Source organism: Wasmannia auropunctata, unplaced genomic scaffold, assembly GCF_000956235.1.
Source record: "Wasmannia auropunctata unplaced genomic scaffold, wasmannia.A_1.0 LD336052.1, whole genome shotgun sequence".
Taxonomy (NCBI): Eukaryota; Metazoa; Arthropoda; class Insecta; order Hymenoptera; family Formicidae; genus Wasmannia; species Wasmannia auropunctata.
The window spans coordinates 873,627-897,224 of NW_012026838.1; the positions used below are offsets into that span (position 1 = coordinate 873,627).

The 23,598-nt window shown below is 44.9% G+C and overlaps 1 protein-coding gene across 1 annotated transcript in view; it reads left to right on the plus strand.

The window, feature by feature from the left end:
* The first annotated feature begins 13,604 nt into the window (after positions 1-13,604).
* LOC105451407 (protein neuralized) overlaps positions 13,605-23,598 on the plus strand; it is a 24,048-nt gene continuing 14,054 nt past the window's right edge. Inside the window, exon 1 of the mRNA XM_011691830.1 lies at positions 13,605-13,933. Within this exon, the coding sequence (XP_011690132.1) occupies positions 13,615-13,933 (319 nt within the window). The 5' untranslated portion in view covers positions 13,605-13,614. The remainder of the gene's footprint in view (positions 13,934-23,598) is intronic.

The window sequence follows — 23,598 nt, forward strand, 5'->3', positions numbered from 1 at the left end:
GGGGGGGCGAGTGATAAATTTTTATCAATGCGATATCGGAATAAATTCACGGAAAATCTCGAGCAAGTCTGGAAAGTAGAATTCGAGGAACGCGGCAAGAGAAAACTTCCTGCGTTCTTAAAAAAAAATATTAAAAAATAAAGAAAACTTACCCTCTACGAAATAACCATGAGATATGTGTGTTTTACAATTCTATACAATTACTTAATATATATGCACATATATAAACTATACAATTATGTATAATAGACACATTCTAGAAGAAAAAAAATATAATTGTTGTATAATGAAAGAGAAAATGAAAATGTAAGAAAGAATGGGCGTTTCTAAATAATTATTTAAACACTTTCGAGATACGTGATCAATTTCGTGAGTCATATTGTACAAACGTGATAAAAGTTCCTGAAAGTTGTTTTTTGTTCTAGCGTTTTGAACAATGTCTTGTCTAACATCGGAAGGAATTTTATTAATTTCATTACTTTATTAAAGAATATTCGAAAGTTTAGAAAGTGTAGCTGAATTTCGTATTCAGACACTGAATTATTCTACATTCCATTTATGTGTACTAAGTGACCGTAAAATTGCTGCCATTATGATCAAGACGATGCCCTATTCATAATTAGCAAGATTACCTTGTACTTTTATAAAATCATTTATTTAATTAACTACGATGAAATAATTTACGTGCTGCGAATTCAATGACCTATGAGTCTATTTTGAAAATTTGAATTTTTGCAAGATTCTTCTTTTTAGAGTTTCGTCTAATTCGCAACTTGCCGCGTCGCAAAATCGCTTTTCTTTTTATCTTTTGCCAATTCGTCTTCGTCGTCTGGCACACAGCTGTGTCGCTGCTTCTGCATGATCAGCGTGCATCACCGCAATAAAATGTGCATCGGAATCCATTGAAAGCACACCTTCGGCGGACAATTTAGGCACCTGGGATCCTCTCGTAGTATCGATGCCCTCCTGCATAAAATTGACACCTGGTAAACATATGCCGAATCCCGCTTTTCATTTTTGGATGCTCCCCGACACACGGTTTTCTATTATCTTTAACTCACATTTTACGGCGTTCGCAAACGTGCGAAGCAATCTGAAACTTTCTCGGAATTATTTTTATATATGGAAATGAAAGTTTTCACTGATATTATTCCATAAAGATATAAATAATTATCTTATTATAATTTAGTATTGTCATATTGCCTTCTATGTGTGTTTGGAGAAACAAACACGTGTACTAATAACGAGAAATTATAATTAAATTCTGAAATTTTTGCAAAAATTGTTATATTTGGTTAAATAATTACAATTAATGCAAGTTTATTTTTATTTTTAATTAAGTAATTCAATAATTATTTTCACGAACTATGTTCTGTTGCATACGTTTCTTTTTCCAATGAATTTTATTATCAAAAAATGATGGCGCCATAAAATAAAAAATATAATAGTTTCCTCCGTTTAGCGACGTGTGTTCTTTGCTAAATAATATCTCGATAGACCCGCGAGAATAATGAAAATTTCTATACGCAACAGGCAAAGTCCGGAGGGTTGAAAAGCGGGGAACATCTGGCGCCAGGATGGCTGCCCGTTTGATGAACTGTATTGGAATCTATCCGGGAGAAGGAGCGGGGGGTACGAATATATTTGAATAAAACCAAAGGTGGTACGCGTTATGCAGCATCCCTTCAGTCCGATCAACCCCGCGTCATTATGACCAGCTGAGTTTCTGGTTTTCAATCCGCTGTGAATTTCCATGAATACTGGTTAACGCTTTTGATTATGTAACGAGAATACGTTTCAGGAGAATTGAGAGATCGCATTGGGTGTGAAAAGGGCATCTGCATCAAAAGTTATCCTGTGAATTCGAAAATTGCTGGCATACACGCGCGTATTCTCGTTACAATACATTTACAATTAGAAAAAAGTGTTAAATTAGTTTCTTTATTTTTTTTTCGAGGCACGTTATAACATTTGGATCGCGCGCAAGTTAGATTTAAGTTTACTGCAAGTTTGTTTACGTCGTTTCGTTTCGCCGGGATTTAACGGCCTCTCGCGCTCGACGCGACGACTGGCCTCGTGAATACGTAAGGAGGAACGTTTTTTCTTACGGAGAAGGTTTCTAAGGAGACGAACGCGGAACACACTCAACGTGACTTAACCGTCGTGTGCTTTGTGCGACCGGCGATCTTGAGGTAATGAACTTTGTTTAAACGATCACTTGGTAAACTCCGCACGGACGGAACGCGTAGCACGTGCCGGCTTCCTCCCGCTTCGCCACGTTTTTCCTCGGCGAGTGCTTTCTCCTCGCGGTGTACACGGCGCGGCGCGGCATGACCGAGCGAGTGGACCAAGATCCGTAAGCCTTTAGTCTAATAGCGTCTGTTTGATCTTGGGACACTGACAGGCTTTGTGACAGAAATTAAAATATTTTCTTTTAAATTAAACGAAAACGTAAACGAACATAAAATCGTATGCGTTCTCGATTCGACTTTAAATTATATCTTGAAGTTTCAAGATACTATTATTTTTTCTGGGACTTAGCGGAAACGACAATGATGTCGGATCAGCTGACAGGTATGCGCGAGCGCGCGTTTTATTACGGCATAAAGAGGATCCGGGGTCGTTAATTTTCCCGACTACTATCCCTCGTGTAAATTTCGAATTTTTATCGATCGATCTGCACGGTGGAAACAGGTGCGAGGATACAAAAAATGATCGGGCGACGCGTACATACTTCGAGAATGAAGTAATTATTCTTGGGAGTCGCCTGCAGTTGCAAGCCGGCGACAGTGTAAGAACAAGCGTCGCGTTTTAAAACGAACGAAAGGCGAAAATATTCTTGGGACTTTTTTTTTTATTTTGATGTAAAAGCAAAAGTTGTGCGGAAGGATTGAAAATTGTAACGAGTGAATTGTAACGCGTACAATTCACTCGTTACAATACGACAATAGCTCGGTGTCGAAACGAGTGCTGTCGAAGCGCTATTTTCGATGTAGCTTTTGTCTTGAGTTTAAGCAGCACGATCGCCTTTCTACTTGCATAAATTCCATCATTATACGACGTTCCGTCCGCAGCTCGGCAGCCTGTAAACAGAGCCTGGCAACGCGATCGCCACCCGTATCAGGTGGACGATAACTGGACAGCATAAACGTTCCCGTTTCAGCGTTAATCGCGTTCTTATACTCACCTGTCGGATTCGTCCGCGGGCTCGATTCCAATTAAGGTACGGGCGATCGGTTCGACTTCGGCACGAATTCTCGCAAGATAAAAAAGCCGATCTTCCTGTTTCGTATTAAAATATCTCGTGTCAAAATATTACCATGGATAATAGCCTTTTTGATTATCTGAAATCTATCTAATCACGCGTAACAGGATGTGTTGAATTTTTTAAATAGAGAGTACGATCTAAATGCTTGACAAACAGTTCAAACATTAAACACAGGAACTAAAGAAGAATTCTTCTTAGAAGACCCCGGCTGAGTAGGCAAAAACGGTTCTCGATTTGCATGCGAACAATAAGAAGGCGAATTCCTGCCACCTCGGTATCTCTAACACGGGTGGTATCACGTCGCTCAACGATTCGCGACGATCCTAATCGAGCGTGCAATTAATTCGCGAGGGTTTCCTTTTTTTCCGCCAAAACACGATTACATACGAGGGGAATGCTCGTAGCGGGGGAATTCTGTCAATGGGATCGAAGCCGGTGTGCAAGGTGCATCGCGGTTCTCCTCCTCGCCTTCTTCTCTTCCCCCCGACGTCTCATGCGTGCTTCTTGGTACCTGGTAAAATGTATACACACACACATACACACATACACACACGCGGGCGCGCACCGGTACGGCCGAACACCATTGGACGACGGGCACGCGCACGCACCTGCCACGCATCTTTTTCGAACGGCCTTTGTCGAGCCGCCGCGCCGTTCGGAAGGAACACACAGCAGCGGGAAGAAAGTTCCGTCATGCAAAGTAGCTTGTGAGAGGGATTAAAGAGTGGCGGAAACGCGATCCGGTGCGCGAGTACAGACTTATTTATAATTGGGGATGTGGCGAACGTTTGAGACAAAAGAGACGCCGAGAGCGTTTTAATTACGTATCAAAGCTCGCTCGCGATCGTTATACGGCCAGCGTGAACGTGAATGAAGAAAATATTATAACTGTAATATACACACACATATGCAGTGTATCTGTTAAGCACATTAGATATATTAAATATATCTATTAAATGTAGGTACATATATAATGCTAATTTGTAATAATAACCGTAATAACGTTAATTTATGATATTCATACTCGGCAAGTTACGAGCGGAGATTAAAGCTTGATGATTACGAAGAATATACCGGCGCATATAAGTATAAAAAAAACGACAGCACGCGTTCGACACTTCAGATAAATGCGGTCAACGGTCTATAGAGTTAAATCTCTCGAATAGCTACACTTTTAAAGGGAAAGAATATTGAAAGGGTCTCCGGAAATTCAGTTGGAGAAACGGTCTCATAGACGCGACCTCGGGCGAGGTCTTTTTACCTGTGCCGATGATTTAAAGTCGAGGATGTTACGTCGTCCCGAAAAAAATATTACGCCAGCCGTGCCAGGTATATATAAAGGCCGCCGTTCAAAAGGATACGTTCCATATCGTCGCGTCTTACGAAACCTAATACCGGAGAGTTCGCTCAACATTACAAGTTCCGTATTGACATTCCACATAATTCGGCACGTTCGCATATATAATTTCAATATTTCCTAATCGCGGATACTGATTCTCGGAGAGGCTTAACTCCTTTTTAGGTAATTAGATGGTTTTAAGTAATATACGAATAATCGCGATAAACGGCGGAAAGAAGTCTCGATAATATTCTGCACACTTCCTTGAAGCTGTTTCGCGTCTTCAATAAAACTTTTCCGCATGTGTCGAGATTTCTAAAGACGATTTTCCGAATAGTGGCTCAGTGGTCGCTACCTGCATTCTTGTATCTTCCAAAGACGCCGATCTTGTCGTTTCGAATCACGCCCTACGATTCTCGGTGAACGTGAAGGCCTTACAAAAGATTTTCGGCTTATACAAAACGATTTAGGAAGTCATTATCGAGCATGTTGGATCACCGGCGACTACCAAGTGCTTATTATGACAGTGACAAAATTTATATCGAGTAATCAACTGCAAGAAAAAAAATTAGCGCAACCTATAGTATCAGCAAGCCGTATTTGAGATTTCGAAAGTCGCGAAACTTCGTTTTTACTTTTATAAATAGAACATATTGTCTTATAATTTCTGAGTAACCGTCGATTAAAATTGTAGAATATAAAAAGCGATAGAGTATAAAGTCAGTACTTTCCCGCACAAAGATCGCCTCTAAGTTTCGAGAGGAGATTTTTTATAAGCACCTGTTCTTCGTCCCGGCATTTTTTCAGGGTGGGAAGTCAGTCTTCATCTTTTAAGATCGAACATCTGCTTTGCGTAACTGCCGGAACGCGAACGCGGTAGTGAATGAACTACATCTTCTAGCCGCGTAAAAAAAAAATTATTTTCGATCAAATTTTTGGATTTCTAATTTGTCCGTTTTGCGCTAACAAACTGAAAAGGATTTGTTCGACATGTTAAACGAAAGTCGACGAAATGGGCAAAGAAAAATTTGCTTTTCATTTTTTTTTTTTGCGGACCGCACTGTTATAGCTTAAATTTTCTAAAATCGCGGTTTGTATAACTTATACTTCAATTTTATATATTTTATTGATTGCAATTGAAATAATTAGACTTTCCGCGGTTCGTTCACGGTGCAGGCCAGGTGCACTGGATCACTCACTCACTCAGAGTCACTCGCTCACTCGCTCGCTCATTCGCTTATTCGCTCAACAACGAAGCTACATATGCCGTTCACTTCTGGCGTAACTATTGCGGGGCACGCACGTGCTTGCTTTTCCGTGTAGTTATTGGAATGTTATACTTTGTTAGCAGACGCTACCGATGATCGCGTGCACGACGCATGCGATCTGCACTCGGACTTCCTGGCTCGAAGGCGTATTGACCATGTTACTCTTTTCTTGGTACTCATGTCGTTTCCTGGATGTCGTGTGGTCGTTGAATTGGCTCAAGTAACGTCATCTGAATCAGCTGCTATTCACAAAAGGGCGAGACAAAGCTTAAGCTTTTTCCGAATTCTGCCTTGAAAATGTTCGGAAGTACACGTGTGTGTCTCTTTCAATAAGTATCACGACATCTGAGATGATGTAATTCCTTACGAAAACTAATATTATCGAAATACTGTTTTCAAAAGAATATGTCACATTCTTTACTCAATTTCTTTACTCAATTTATTTCAAATTCTCTAAGTCTTGAACTGTTTTTCCTGGCATCTGCATAAACGATAATGGAAATCGGATCGTGAAAAGTCGTCGCGTTGTACGTTCCGAGGATTACTTTTGGCACGACCTATCCAGGCTGCAGCGGGCGGCGATAAGCGGTCTATTTGAGCAACGAGATAATGGTCTCCTTTGTCGCTACCAAAAAGCCGATTACACTGTGATTGTCCCTTAACAGTCGTCCGCATCTCGCGCGCTTTTCTCCCGCTCTTACTCGCTCTAATCTGTGTGAACGCCTTTTATAAACTCGCTGAACAAACCGCTCTCTCCGTACGCACTTTGAGCACCCGGTCCACATTCTCGGTGCTCCTCGCGTCGCCAATCAAACGTCTCATCCGCGTAATTATTTAACGTTGTCTTGAATTTATAACACGTTTTTTTTCGAGCGGGCCGCGCTCCTTAGATCTTTATTCTCGCGACGCCACGTTGAGGAGAACCGCTCTTATCAGCTTCGCGTGACGCAACCGTCCTCATTTTAGGTACTTCATATTCGCGGAATTTTTTTTTAAATTCACCGAGTATCCGTTATAGATTCATCCGTTTGAATTATTATCAGCAACTGACCGATAAAAGGGAGGAGGTAGCGACCCGCATAAGCGAAAAGAAGGGAGTATTTCCTTAGGCATTGACGCTATTACGTGGCGTCAAGAGCTTCCTGACGTCGTCAGGACAGGTGCACTTAGGTATTGTCCGCAGCAACGAGAGTCCGGGCATTTCGTTGTCTCGTCTCGAATGATATGGTGACAGCTGAAGAATCATTACGCGACAGAGGATAACGCCCGTATGCAGCTGTCGGCATACGTTTAATTGTACCGCAAATAAAGTGCGATTATTCTTGCTAGTTCATCGGTTTCAGAGTTCACTGTCGCAGATCTCGCAGATATTCGCAGATATCATGAAAATTGATCCGGAATCGCTAATTTGAAGTGATTAATATTAATGTTGTAATTAAAGCATTATTCTGCAAAAAAGCAAACGTTTAGTGAATATTAAAATTAATTTTTACAACAAAAATTGTTTGAATTTATATAAACTATAATAAAAAAATATATATATATACACATTTTCTAAAAGTGAATCAGTGGAATCATCACTGATTTTCAGTATACTTACAACTGTGATAAGTAGTGAGTGATTTTAATATTGTTTCAGTGATAATATACTGAAACAAACAATGGATCACTAAAAGACGGTGAATTTCAGTTCTCAATACTGTTTGACAGTTGTCTGCTTATCACAGTTGTAAGTATACTGAAAATCAGTAAAATGATTCCATTGATTCACTTTTATATAGAGAGCATACATATACATATATTCTTTAATTTCATTGAAAGTTGTAAAAAAGGTAGAAACGATCCAAATAATTTATATTTTATTTATGTCATAAATCTCCTTTTGATAGACAAAATATTTTTATACATTGCAAATATATAAATAACTATCGTTTTACAGATATTTTTACATTCTGTACTTTTATGTATATATATATATATATAGATACATATGTATGTACATGACATAAAAATAAAATATGAATTAATATTCGGTGAATCATTTCTACTTTCCTTATAATAATAACAATATTAACAATATTAAGCAACGTACTTTCTTTACAACGTCACGTACATGCGCACGACATCGTGCATCGGTACGAATTGAGTGATAATAGAATGATTGTGGTACAATGGGGTCAACTTAGTCTAGAGACTCGTGTCTTCAGTGTCGTGCCTGTAAAAGCACGCAGTACGTCAAAGCATATTGTGCTTTAATATCCGTAATAATACTATCGCATGTGCGTCACATGCAACGAGTGAATGTCACAACGAAAATACATAAATATTTCGCGCGCATAATTTTTCCTTCCCACGCATCTAATTTCGACGTTGTGAAGTACTCGCCTCTCTCATTTTATAATATTAAATTGCAAAACATAATCCTTCGCCACGGAGCGATTTAGAAAGGATGATAAAGGGAGGGAAATCGCGTCGATCTTCTCTCTCATTGTCCTAAATCTTGAATAAGCTGCCTCCTCCGGAAACGTTACTTTCGAACGCGGCACGCAAATGCCGAGTTGTGAATGGGACTGAAACGCCGTCGAGGAAAAGCGTTGCATGCATTGCTTTTTTTTTTACGAGAGATCGTGCGTAATACCCTAAATTTATCGTACCCGAACGGACTGCTTTCAGACGCATTGCCCGTTCGACGCGAGAGTCAATTCCGCCTAGGGGTTGCCAAGCGTATCTCCGCTTCCTTGCTCAAGGCAAGCGCGGAGACTCCGATCCGCCTTGCTGGCCGTTGTGTTTCATTATTTGACACTACGCTCTCACCAAGCCCAGGCTAAAGAAAGTTATAAACTTCAGTTATCGTAATCTTGTTACGTCAAAACACAATGTAATGCCTATTAACGTCACCGTGCGTTTCACTTGCCATTTTTCATAGTCGGTACAATGGCGTCGGAGCAAAATCTCAAATAACGATTATATAACGGCGTGCCAAGTCGCCGTGACAGTCAATGAAGCTGGCTGTCGAGAGATATATACGTTTGCGTATAGGAAATTTGAGATAAGACGAAATCAGCTGCGTCGAGAGTAAAATCGAGAACCAATATGCGAGAGATTCAGCAACCGTTGGAGGATCCGTCTATCTGTTCTTCCTCTTCTTCGGGGGGGATCGCGTATAGTAATCCGAGCTGGCAATACCACTTCTAGAATGAAACACCCTCCACCTTCTATATTTTCACGAGGGGACGAGGATGCGAGAGCGGTTCGCGCGCATGCACGCGTCGGTTTCTCCGACTTCCTGCCATCCTGTGCCGTGCTTCCGCTATTTCACATTATGTTATATGCATCCTCGTCACCCGGGAATCCCTATTAAGAAGACGCATCTGCGCGCGATCCGAAGCGATTCCACCGCCGCCGGCCGCCGCCGCTTGCTTACGAGGGGCACCGCGCGGCGCCCGAGACGACATGGTAGACAGATGCTGGACCGAGCAACCCCTTATTTGACGCTGCGAAATGAAGGAAATGTACAATACGCCCCCCCCCCCTCCTCTCGCAGCGAGCCTGCTATCATTCGGTTGTTCTCTGAAAGTGCAATCGGAAACTCGAAACCTGGCGCGATTGGAAAATGAAACGGGCCCAAGGCCCAAATAATCAATTCCCTCTTGGAGAACACGAAAAGATGTGAAGTTAAAGTAGAGAAGTATTTTGTCTGTAAATATTTAAATTCTATTTTTATGCTAAATTTAGAGGGAGTAAAACGCCGAGTAAAATTGTTCATTGTGTATTTCTCCGAGCGTTCTCCAAAACGTATCGCCGCGCCGGTCGGATTTTAAGTTCCGTGAAGGCGGCGAGTGAGCTACCGAGGCGTGTTTCCGTTTCCTCGAGGCTATGGCCGGATTCGCGAGATCGCAGAGGGCACGTGAGCTGCTACGTCGATTCACTGACGTTGAAAATCTCCGACGTGAAGGAGAGAGAGAGAGAGAGAAAACACCACACTTGCACGAAAATGTCTCGCCTCGATAAGTATCAAATTAAGCGTCCAAAGATATATTTTGTATTTTTCGTCCGATCATTTAAATATTCGCACGACTCACTCGTGCGTTACCCACAGAGCTCAGATTTTATCATATACTTGCGATAAACGGTGACAAAATACATTTTTTCCTTTTCAAAACGGGAAGAACGGATGGGTCAAGATTTTTCTGTCAAAAAAAAATTTTTTTTTTTTTTGACAGCGTCGTTTTCGGCCAGGGACTTTTCTTTGCACCCGCGTTCCTGAAATTCACGCGTCTATGCGTTTGCGGTCAACGAGGTGTATTATCATCGTCGTACAGCGACGCGGCGAAGAAAGGACGTGGTTGCCGCGCGCGCGCGCAAGCGAGCGAGCGAGCGAGCGAGCGCGAGCGAGCGAGCGCGAGCGAGCTCCCGCGGCCACGCGTGCATATAAATAGCCGCATATGGGCCGCCTCGTGCGTGCGTGCGCGCGCGTGTGCAAAGTAACAATGTGCGTGTACAGGAAAGGGGGGGAGGGGGATATAATGAGAGACGGGCGGGGAATTAATTGAGGTGGCGATGTAAGAAGCATACTTTTGGACGTGTCTGGCGTCTCGTAATTATTTCTCTCTTACGGAACTGCTAGGTTGTTGTAATTAAATCGTTAAATCGCTCGCGGGAATGAAAGGCCCGAGTTACGTTTGTCGCGTATACGTACGCGATTGTAACAGAACTGCTTGTCATACAAGAGAAATATAATAGGCTGTCTATATTTTATTATTGTCTCTCGACGTATAATTACGTAAAGTTATTACATCGTAAACTGATCGTTTCCGTCGTAACTTCAAACGGACGGCTTCCGTATCTCGAGAAATATCTTTCCGTCGTCAATCTATTGTGTACATTATTGAATTTCGATGAATGAAGGCGCGGGCACACGCGCGGCGCCCGCGCGTAATCGTTTACGCGCGCGCGCGAGAGAGAGAGAGAGAGAGAGAGAGAGAGAGAGAGAGAGAGAGACAGAGAGAGAGACCGTCAGGGAGTACCCGATGAAAAGGATTTGCGAAAGAAAACCGCGGCCACGGTGCCGTGGGCATATTTCCCATCCGCACGAGAGAGAGAGAGAGAGAGAGAGAGAATACCGAGCCTCCCGGCTCGTTTCCTACCTTCCCCCGCCGCGAATGAGACGCCCGCGACACGCGTACACGAGTCAGTCGCGAGCGGGAGGAACGTCACGTCAAATCCGCGCGGCGTATATGACGAACCCCTTTTTTGTGTCTCGAAAATCGCGGTTGCGCGGATCCGCGTTTTGATTCGATTTTCCACGCACATTTTACTCATACCGAACACACATTCGCGCCTTTGCAGAAAACAATTGTCACGTCCAGAGGCGTCTGGACTATATATCCCGTTAACTGTTGGGAACAATGGCTGACAAAGTGACATCGCGACGCCGTTGTCGAGGGTCATTGTTTCTCTGGCGAACAGTTTTATTTCTCTTTCTCTTTCTCTTTTTTTTTTTCCTGACGCGTTTACGTAATTCTTTTGTAAGCGCGAAATCGATAGGGCAGATAACGGCGAAGGAATAAAGTAGCAGCAGTTTTTATCCGGCACTGTCGCATAACGGCGTCGCGTCCGCACTTCGCAAGGGTGCATAATATTGCATGTCGGATGCACCTTGCGCGCGAATGCCGCAACCTGTCGGCGAAATTTGAGTTATCGACGATGGGGTCGCAGTGAATACGAGTCATTTACGCGTCGTAACCGGCATACAAAGCCAGACGAGGGAGAGAAGGGGGAAGGGAGTGCGAGGTCATCGATATGAAGGGATTGCACCTTTGCCAACACGTATTTAGCAGCAAGTGTTTTCATTGCAGTTATTTTTCTTTCTCTCCTAAGTACCAATCGACACACTTTTGTATTAGCTTTTATATTGTATTATAGCTTTAAAATTATATTAGCTCCGCGTGTGCCATTAAAAAAGTTTTTATCGCGCCGATGACGCCGGAAATGAAGAGCATCGAATTCTCGCGAGTATCCGTTGTACCGATCGGCGAGACTTCGATTTCATCTCGTCAATTCGATACAGATCCAATTCCCCCCTCCCTTCTCCCAGGCCATAACGATGTTTCTTTTCGCGCGTAAGTCGATTCGGTGTCTCCTTCGCGCAAATTGAATTTCACCCGGTAAAAAAAGATAGTTCATCTCTCTCGAAGGATCGCGCTCTTCTCTTTCGATACAGAGTACTTCTTTTTTACAGCGCGATCGCTTTTATAATTCGATCGTTACTTAAAAAAAAAACCTCTGATTAATAAATCATTTCTGTATCGTTTCTGAAAGTGCCCGCATGGAAATTAAACGAAGCATCGGACGCAAGGGATTGAACGAATTTCGTGGTCTACGCGCGTGACGGATTAAAGGTATATGGGTACCTGTATAAAGTTCTTTCACGTGTGACGCCGTCGTGCCACGAATATCATTTTTCTTCCCTTTTTATTTGTCATTATGTAATTTGTAGTTCGCGCGCGGCGATCTCGGTCCGCGCGTCGTCATGGGATGAGAGGCGCATCTCGAATCCCATGGAAACACGATCTTTCTCTCGATACGCTTCGAGCTGCGCGCATTTCCAAGTCGGCAGCCAAAACGACATCTTTGCAATGTGCGCTCGTGGATTTATTACTTACTATACGATTCGTTAGAGGTAAATTATAATTTATCAAGTCGTAAAGTTAAAAAGTGACAGCGGTTTAATTTTCACGTTTCAAGTTTTCAATCAAAACGATAATAGATCTTATAGAAGGCTTTCTCGATTAAATTGTTACACGATCGGGGGTCCTTCCTTTTGCTAATCATTCTACATTCATTTGTGAAACAATTTCAGAATAGAATTGTATTCCTAAAATTTCATGGGAAAAGAGAATCGTGCGAACCAACGTTGACGGTGCCAGTCTAGAGGTCGAAATTAATGGCGAGGAGTCGTAGTCCTCTCTTCCAGTCGGCGATCGCTTCGTATGTCCTAACTCCGGGCGGCGATGTATCCCCGGTCTCGCGCGTTGGGGTGGCCGGGTGCACCGCGGCCAGGTAAGGGGCAGCTGTCCACCAGGTGCCAATCCATCCCTCCATGCGCCTCCACCTTCGGAACGGTGGGGATCCGCCCGGTCTCATTGGATGCCGGCTCGCGCGCGTTGCGGCAATACTCTCGCGCTCAGCGACAGAAAACAGTCAGTCGTCCCAGGGCGCTCGACGGGGCCACGCAGGCGATCTGCGATCCACGCGCTAGATCGCCCCACTCGTCGTCGTGACACGCGGTCTTGTTCGCAGTCCCTTTTCCTCTCTCTTTCTTTGTCTTGGGGTTTAGGGGTTTGCACCAGTGATCGCGGCGTCCATTCATTAGACACGTCGCCGAACGAATGATAGTCGCGTCAGGAAAGGATTACGGAGTCACGTTTCAGCATCACGTCGGTCGTTTTCCTCATCAGGTTCTCTTCGTTTTTAGGATTAGTTTTCACGACTTCGATCGGTCGAGAGTAGTGTTGTGAAAGAGAGCGGTGGGAGAGAGTAATCTCGCCTTTTCGCGGTCAGTGTCCGAAAGTGCGATCGTCAAAGTGAGCTTCCATCGGAAGTAGATCCGTCGCATCTCGATTCCGCGCGGCCGTTTGTTTTTTTCCCCCCTCATTTCCCATCTCCACTTCTGCACACCTGTAGTCGCGGATTTTTCGCGCCTGACACTCTCTCGCGGGTGCTGTACGGCCACATTTATGGGGGTGTCCGGCGAGTGCGCGGTCAAGGGCAGCAAAAGCAGCCACCCCTGTCACTGCTGCGGCCACGTCGGCAGTTCCGGCGCGAGCGTGCAACAGCCGCAGCAACAGCAGCAGCAGCAGCAGCAGCAACCCTGCGAGCCGTATCATCACCACCATCACCAGCACCACCATCATCACCATCATCATCACCATCACGGCAAGAACGCACCGCCGAACGCGTCGCCGCAGCACAACAACAGCGGCGACAACAACATCCTGGCGCCGTTGCGCAGCAAGATGAAAGTGCTCAAGAAGCTCAAGCGCAAGATGGGTCTAGGTGAGCCGCACCTCCGTCACTTCCTCATTGTCTTTCTGATGCTTTCCGGTCACTGCTCGGCCGATCATGCGACTAATCGATCGATCACGAACGCTGTTCCGCGAGACTTGTCCGATTTTGCCGGTCAACGACATTCGGACAGGCTTCCTTCGTGAATGAGAGTCGACGGGACAGAATGTATCCAATTCGTAGGTAAACCGACGGTCGAATTCGCCAACTTTTGATTTCACGGTATCTGTCTATTTACAGACTTTAAATTCTAGAATTTGATTGCGAAAAAGATTGCGTCCCTTCCCCTCCTCACATACACACACTTTCATCGTTGTTACATTGTAGAATATTAGTCAGTGTACCATGCATCGTACGCCCATTGCCGAAAGCTCTTGCCAAGCGATCTACATTCAAATTGTCGTTGTAAAATTGAATTTATCGAGCGCCCCGTTGAATACTGCTGAAACCGAGCGGTGAACTCTCGTCATCGAGGAACGAATCTCTTAACTCTAAAACGGCGGTATAGAACGAGCGGGGAAACAATTTGGCTTTTATTCCCTGCGGTCCGTCGGCGGTTTATCGTATCGCGAGTCCAATAATTGTTGACGACGCATCTACTATCTCTAACTTTTCGCTATATTTCGGGAGAAGTTTAACTATCACATTTCGACGATTTATTTAGGAAGGTATATTTGTGTTGAATGGCGATTTTAAATTTTTAAATAAAAAATTAATACCACGTTTTGTACTGATGGGGGAGCTATTTATTTAATTTGTGGATAGAACGAAATTATTTCAAAGGGAAGAGTGGAGTTTCAATTCAAAATTTGTTATTGATGTCGCACGTGTAGATTTGTAGAGCGATCGATTCATGATACGTGATAGATACCAAGCTGACACAGTAGAAGTTGATCGAAAATTAACTGGCCGCGAAGCGGCTTCGTCTTCTACGACTGTCCCGATTTCAGCATGTCGTCGGGCTCATTTCCATCGTGCATTCAATAAAAGCTCATTTCGCGGCGAGCTTATGGCCTGTGCTGTGTTTCACGTTGACCGACTTTTCTCTCAATGGACGATCCGCTGGATTCCACGAGGCAGCCGCGGCACGAGGAGGCCAGATAGCTTCTCATTGGCCTGTTCCTCGCCTTCGTCTCGCTTCCAACATCCCGGCAACGTTCTCATCAGATATCCTTCCTCCGCGATCCTGTCTTTCGCGAATGCGGTATTGTCGACGACAGTCTCTCACAAAGTAACTGGAAACTACTCCTCAACCCCTTTGCTCGCGCAACTTTTGTCCTCGATACCCATTGCGCCCACTCCCTTCTTTATCTTCCGCGTGTTCAGCGTCTTGTCACAGAATTTCGAGCGCGATGACGACCGAGGCAGAAGCAACGTCGCCAAAGATGTATTTAATTGCAATTTTTTTACGATTAATTTTTTAGAAGGATTGAATTAGAAATCTGTAAACACTAATAATACGTGAAAAAATAAATTACTGCTCTTAATTAATAATTCATGATTATATATATATACACATTATCTTTAACATAATTTATACGTCTAATTAATAATATTATATATGAATATGTATGATAATGTGCATATGAATACGTGTGATAACACTTGAGAGATATTTGTGATACTTTTTGTACGCAATACGATTGCAAGAAAAGGTTTTTGTTTGTGGCTACATTCTCATTGATCTCTGTACATTCCGATGTAATCTGATGGCCGAGATCTTTTAATGCTACTCGTATTTCTCGACGGGATTTGTAATGCACAGTTCTTTACTTATGAGACAAAGCGTCAGTTGTTGTCGATTGAAATCGAGGTTAAAGGTTACGAGTGGAATTTACGAGTAGAATTGGAGTGGAGTGTAGTAAAGTAAGGAGAAAGAGTGGTTTTTCCTTAGGTGATAAATTTTACGTGTTAACGACTCCTCCACCGGGAGGTTTCTAGGGACCAACGCAATGCGAGCCCTTTGTGGGAGGGCTTTGAACCGTTGAAGATTTGTGAAAGGGACGGATTCTTGCGCTACTGCGGCTTTATATCAGGGAGGCAATTGTTTTCAACCAATTCTTGCGTAGCTTGAATTATCTATTATCATATCAATTGAGAAATAACATAATACGACTATATTACTATAAAGCTGTCCTAATCTTCAAGTTTATAATTTTTTTAATCTAATAGGAGTAAAAATTTCGCAAAGTTGTGCATTTAAAAACGCGTTTACACATTTCGCGAAGTATAATGTGAATTAAATAAGAATCAATATGCAATATTTCGCAATTATCTAGGTCTTATCTTTGCGATCACCGCAAAATTATATTAATTTTTTTTTTCAAGAATAATTTTTCTGGAGCTACGATTGTTCGATCAATCTTTTTCTATTTCTAAGAGTTTTTTTTACCTTTAGTTCTCTTCTTTCTCTTTCTCGTTTTCAATCAAAGTAAACTAGAGCGAACAGCTGACGCCAATCACCTTGAAATTTCGAAGTTATCTTGGTGGTTGCTATGCATAAAACGTTTGGTTTAATTAATAAGCATATTTAAATATTCAGTAGATTGCTCGTTATCTGTATATATCTTATTACGACATACGAGAATTTTACTGAGAGAGAAAGAGAGAGAGAGAAGGGGAGGGGAGGAAGATTAAGAGAGGGAAGAGATGAGAATAAAAAAAGAAACGAAAGAGAAGAAAGACATTCCCTCGGGATAGAACACTTTTTTTGTCGCGATCATCGTCGTGGAATAAGCGAAATGAAGAAAGTAAGTCATCGTGTTGCTTCTGGGATACCACTCTGCTCTTCCTTCTTTATCTCTCCTTTTTCCCCCTTTTTTTTGCGACTCGGTGAATCACTCGTTTCTCGGTTGCGGAGATTCTCAGCCTCTTTACTTTCTCATCCTCATCGCAACTCCCTTTTCCCCCCTCTCTCTCTTAATGACCGCGGCTGAGATACGTCTCTCCTTCTCGCGTCTTTGTAACCAGTTTGTTCTTACAATTCCATCTCGTATTCTTTCTTTTTCCCCCCGCAATCGGGATATATCGTGTTGTCCGATCATCGACGTGCTAAGGAGAAAAAAAGATTCTTAACCTCGGAGGATTTTTTACGTCCAGTCGATCGTGCGATCGAGAAATGCCGGTCATGACTGGACTGGAAGTTGATTTACCTGTTCGAGGAAAGGGTCCTTTTTCCTCTTTCGCTAGTGGATCTGAGTCACTGAAAGCGATTGGTGACGCATTAAGTTGCCGGCCGTGACGAAATGTTGTTGCAATGCAAATTGCATAATGCTGCGTTCGCGCGTGCATACAAACAATGTACCACCTGCGTCGGATATGATTCAAGGATTCAGAGTTTCCCATAAGTTTCACTTTGTCACATCCATCGAGATCCCGAGATCTTCAGCTATTAACATACTTTCGAATCCATTATATAAATATTCAAACCTTGATTTATCGATTTATTTAACATTTAATGAGGGAGCTAATCAACGTATCATATACGTCCTTGGAATCTGACGTCTCCGATCTTTAATTAACTTATTTACAACGTAACTCGACGAATAAATAATTCATCAGCGGCACACGCGCGCATGCACCCGCGCATGGAGTTCTGCTAAAGCAATTACTAGCGTCGCGGAGATCTCTCTTCTGGTATCTCTCTATTACTTGGAAATGAAATTTCTTACGGTTTCCGCGTGTCTTTCCCGAGTCCCTCTTTCCGGAGTCAGGCGAATCTCGCGAGTCGTCGTCTCGTGAAAGAAGATTCAGCCCATCAAGGGAGCGATCACTGACCGTCCTCACTGACTCGACAACCTCACACACCCACCCACCCACTTTCCGCTTCGCCGTGTGACGTCAGAGAGCGAGCCGCGGACGGAACCCGTCTTTGTTCCCACAAGCGTTTCGCGAACCGGTTTTGCGGTTCATGATGCCGCGTTAGTGTTCCTGTCAGCTGGCCGGACCGTTTAATCGGGGAATTCTCCGCCTATTTTCAGGGTTCGGCGGCCGTATCCTCGGGGAGTCGGTCCTTTCCGAGAAACGTCCATTCATCCTTCCTTCCTAACGCCTGTAAGTTGTAATGATAACGCCGGCATCCTCGTGATAAGCGTATTAAAAATCATAACTGCAGCGCATTTACCGCATCTTTATCTCGACAGGATATCCACGTAAATAAATATATAGGGATATGTACGCAGTCCGCTTGAGTTCAGCGAACTTAAAGTGGATCAATCGAAAACGAAGTTATTTTTTAAATATAGATACACCGCGTGAACTCGTCAATTTTTGGCTGAATAAAATGCTATTATTTTTGTTTTATTTAAAATTCTATTGGTCAACTAAGATATCTGCAAAATAAGAATCGCTATCTCGCTCGGGGTATCCTACTTGTCTCCGCAATTGCACCTTGTCCGTTCACGCTGACCGATCCGTGACGTTCTCCGGAAAGATAATTTCGACAGGGTATCGCCCGCAACATCCGGCTGGCGGGCACGTCGTGAGCGGAAGCGAGCGAGCTTCAAGGACGGAAGTCGACATCGATAGCACAATGGAGCCGAGAGTTCTGTTTTCCTGGATCGGGCTCACCCGTGAACGGCTTTTTGTCCGAGACGGAAACGCGCCGCGCATGTCGATCAAAAGACCTGCCACGTCTCAATTCTACATTTCACCCGAGTCCCCCGGATAACAATTGCGAACTCGGGCGCGTCGGCGGAACGAGATCCCGCCGATTTTCCGCGCGAGTCCGCTTCGCGCTCCTCCGCTCCCGCGCGCCGCTTTGCGGAGGAGATGGCAATCCCGCGAGACGCGAACGTGGAAAGTGGACCTTCCTTTGCGGAAGCAAGGTGCGTGAACACCCCACACACGTGGGTGTACGCAGCGCGTGCACCGGAAGCGGTGCCTCGCAAGTAAACTCGCGCGCCTGTATCTCGAGCCCGGCTGCGTGAAAATTCGTAAGGTCACCCCGCCGTGACGCGATTCGTTCTGAGCCACATTCGTCTCGTCTTACGTGGCGTGCTCGTTAACGTGACGTAATTACAAAATATTTTCGGAATATTTAATTTCGCGATCTCTCGCGGTTAAGCTTCGAGTCACGGACTGTGACTCGTGTTATCACAATCCGTCTCTCCGCACTCGAATTCATCGCGACGAGGATCTAAACATCTCCATTTTCTATTTGTTTTGTCTACTGCCCGCGCGAGATGATCCCTTTTGGTCTCGATGGACATTTGTTTACGAATAGACCGTGCCGTTGCGAACTTCTACCGATTTCCGTCCACGAGTCGAGTCGAAAAAGCCAAGTAGTAACTGCCAAACATCTGTCGTCGGTCGAAGTGTTTCCAGAAGACGCGTTCCAGCGCGGATACGAGTGAGCGAAGGAACTTTTACGGAGTGCTTTTGAGGGGCTCATTTGCTAAGCTAAGGCTGCTGTTGTTAACTAACGTAATGAATTCTCGAGTGATAAGCCAGAGGACTTTTATAAACTTCCGTCTACTAGAAAATATCTCGTGATTCTGGAAAACAGAAGCAAAAAAAACAAAAAACACGTCGAGATTCGAATCCCACTTGAATCGCGAGAGATAACGAGTTAATTAACCGTCGAATGTACGGTCCCGTTCGGTCTCGAGTTTCACGAGGGAGCGGCGATCTTTTTCCGTTAATTAATTTGTATCGCGACCGAGCATCACTCCCCGCGATTTTATATGAGGTAGATTTAAAGTGGAATTAAACGTACCGCTGAAATCGCGTAATACTTGAGATTAATTCGACGCAAATTGCCCGAGAGCCCAGAGGAGAGCACGGCGATGAGGGGAGAGTTGTCGGTGCGCGATCTTCACGCGTATTCTATGCATAAATCACCTAACTACCCAGCGAGACGTCCTAACGACGCGGCGTTCTCCTTCGCGTGAGCCTGAATATACGCCACGGGCTAATACGGCGTGCGTCGTCCCCTCGCTGAGATTTATCGGGGCTGTTTTTTTTTAAGGCTTTCTTCTCCTCCGTGGAGATGCTCTACTGCGCCCAAGTGCATTCGCCGTGCTTTTAATGGCGCTTTAACGGCATAGCAACGCCGCCGCGGCGCGGGGGCGTTTCTCAATTCGAGCACATTTATCTAATAGTTTCTGGACTTTTTTTTTCTCCCTTCGATCGGAGCTGCTCCGGCTCGCTCCTTCAGAAAGTCTTCGAACTGTTTCTTCGTCACTCGGCACGTACTCGATATTCCTTTAATCGCCATAGAAACGAAGCGGTCTGGAATTGTCTGGGTGCGCCGCCGCGCGCGATACGGCTGATGCTCGTCGGAGGGTGCTAAAAATAGAACCGTAACGAGCTCTAGGGACTTTGGCTTCGGAAGATAAGGACGAAAGTCGCGTAAAACAAAGGACACACGTTGTGTCTGTCGGAAAGCGGAGTCACGCGGAGGCTGGCGAGGCATCGTGTTTGCATGTATTTGTTTTACTCGTACTGTTACCCTTATTGTTTAACATACACCGATCGCAAGACACGATGATTCACTTTTCCAATCAAAATTGCCGGTTGGGTTACATACGGCGCGATGGTTCTCTCGGCCCTCGATCTGAGACTGACTTTTTCGAGAGACAAGAGAAAGAGAGATAGAGAGGGAGAGAGAGAAGCCCCTAGAGCCCTTCACTCGTAATACACATATTACTCCGGGGAGTCGAGAGCCGCCTCTAGACTTTAATGGAACAAATGTTGCGAAACCACATCGTCGCCCTTCGTATATACCCTCGAGCCACCTCGAATCGTGGACTTCAATGCCGATGCAATTTCGACGATAATAATACCGCAGAATTTGTCGGGTGTGCTTTTTAATCGAGTCTTCTTTATAACGATTCGATCCACGATAATCTGATGCAAATAAGAACTTTCCTCGATAATCGTCATTGAAATCCTTTTTTCTTTTGAATTCTTCAAACTCATTGACACGCGAGGTTCTTCGTTAGGATAATGGGTAGAATTGAGAGCGAAGGTTCGACCTTGAAGCCGTTACCGAATAATCGCCTGCCGATGAATCGCTGGATTATATTAACATACGAATGCGGTCATTCGGCAACGCGTATAACGGAGCAGAGGAGTAGCCCCCCCCCCCCTCCCTTATCGTGAAACTTTCGCTGCGCTTTTACCCTCGTTTGCCCCCGGTTTTAATCGCCGGAAGTCATCGTTGATACTCGCAATTTCTCGTTGATTGCGAGAGTACAGGCAACCTTACCCGCCCACGAACAAAACGCACCGCGCGCAGGGTATCGTCGAATGAACAAAAAAAAGGAGGGGAAGGGGGGAGGAAGGGTCGTCCCGCGGTGAAAAATTCGACGTGATCGGCCCACGCGCAATTCACGCGGCGTGGCGCCTCAACAAGCGAGTCAATGTCTGAATGAAACGACGAGATGATTTAATTGCCAAGTGTCAGAGTTCATCTCGGCGACGTGACTGTCGCGTCCCGCGACCAGCGCCTCTCATTCTCCACGCCACCCACCCGCGCCCACGCCGACCACACGAAATCGGTCTAATTCGCAGGAAGTTCGCGGCTGACCCCCCGCGATTGAATTCAATTAGCCGACGACACACACGAGAAAATTTCTCGCGCGGAGAATTTCTCTCTCACGTTTAATTGCGCCTGGTCGAATGTATATTCAATTGTATTGTGTTGTACCTCGGCAGGCAGTTCCTCGACGCGCCGTGACCGTAATCGTGGATTACCGAGACGTTTCGTAGCTGTAATTAAATCAACGTATAACTTCGAGCAACAGATAATCAATACCTCAGTTAAAATGCAATTTCGTCTCGCCGAGTGTCGGCGGCAGAGTTAATTTATCTCCGTCTTTCGATCGGCTTTCCTCGAAAACCACCCACATGATGCGCCCGGCGATCCCGCGCGGAAGTACCGGTTTTACGCGATAAACCAAACCGCGCCGCTGGCGTGTAAATCGCGGGCGGCTTGTCGACGATCGAAACGACCGACGTTTTATCGGCATCGCGGCCGTAAACTCCCGGCGACTTTTACTCGCTTTTCTCGTCGTGATTTACGATCCGTGGATTTTCGCCGCCGAAAATTTCGCAACGCGCTCCGAATCAAAAGATAAACTCGACGCGCTATTATCGCATCGCTCTGTCATCAAATCCAAACTGGAATTTCCAACGCTTTTCAGGACGTTTGTATGCCGATCGCCGATGACTGTGAAATCGTTGTACGCAACCGAGAATTTCCAGCGCAGCGTTGGCGCTTTAGTAACACAATAGATAATTGAATTATAATTTTGATAATATATGCGTCGGAATTTGGAAAACAGATCGAATTAGAAATTGATTCTATACGTATTGGTATTCTGATGGTAATAGTGCTCGCGATCCGATTGTTTTATAAACTCCGCGCTGCGCTCGACGTGTTTCACGCGAAAACAATCGGCGGATTATAGAACAGTAATTATTGCGAGGAAGCGCGTTCTCCATCGAGACCATCTCGTCGCAGATCGCAGACCGTGCACGCTAATTTGCGTTTAATTTAACATGAACGGAATCCCGTAGGCGACGCTGATGATCGCGCTCTAACGAGCTTCTCCCACGCGCCGTTCCTGCCTTCCAGGCATTGTCTCAATTCCGCAGAGAAAATCAGTGATTTTCTCCTCGTACGTATAAACTTACGATTAGCCGGGATTTCACTGTAATGGCCCCGTCGATAATTCCACGCCGGTAATAATCGGTACGGCCGGCGAAACGGCGCCGTAATATTTAGAATCGAGCCGAGCCAAGCCGAGGAGAGGCGAGGCGAGCTCGCGCTCTTCTAATCGAGATCCAGAGCGTATAGTATCGTCGTTCGCGGCGCAACAAAAAGAAGGAATCGTCCCGCTGGAAAGAGAACGGCGGCGGCGGCGGCGGCGGCGGCGGTGGCGGCGGCGGTGGTGGCGGTGGCGGTACGGTGAAGCTTTTCGCTTCATCCGTCACGGTTGAGAGCCACGGTGAACTGTCGACCTCTGGTGTAAACCGAGAAAGTCCGCGGACGACGGCGGGCTCTCGAGCGGCAACGAGAGCAACCGGATCGGATGAATTAAAGACGTTAAGGTCGTTGCCTTTAATCCTTTTGTCGACCAATTACGTCTTTTCCTGCGCAACTCGGAAAATTGACGTAACTCACCGTCGTCGTCACGAAGGTCAGAGAGACGTTGAAGAATGCGCAAAGGAGAGCGAGGCTCTTACATATCGGCTCTTTAACGCGAGAATTTGCGCGTGAATTCCCACGGACTTCGGCGAGTTTCATGTTAGATATTTTTTTGTGGGAAGGGGAGGATCGAGTCGGAAGGAAACAGGAAGGAAAGGCACGCGAGATCGCGCACGAGGGGGAAGCCGGCGACGCGATCCGGTGGCTTCCCTCCAGGATATTAAGGGCAGATGGACCGTGAAACTTATCGTCGTAAGAGCATTATGCGATTAAAGGGCTTGGTTTCTATCGCGTCATTCTCACCAAAGAATGTAATATTCTCGTCGCACTTTCTTTATTATTCTTCCTCTCTGCATCTCGTCGTGAACGTCGCTTTAAGGAAATTCGGCGAATTGTATATTTAGAGATTCGGGCTTGCCGTTTTCAGTCGGCGAGCTCGCTCAAAATCACTCGGAGCTTTTACACGAAGCTTTTACACGTATATATATATATATATATATAT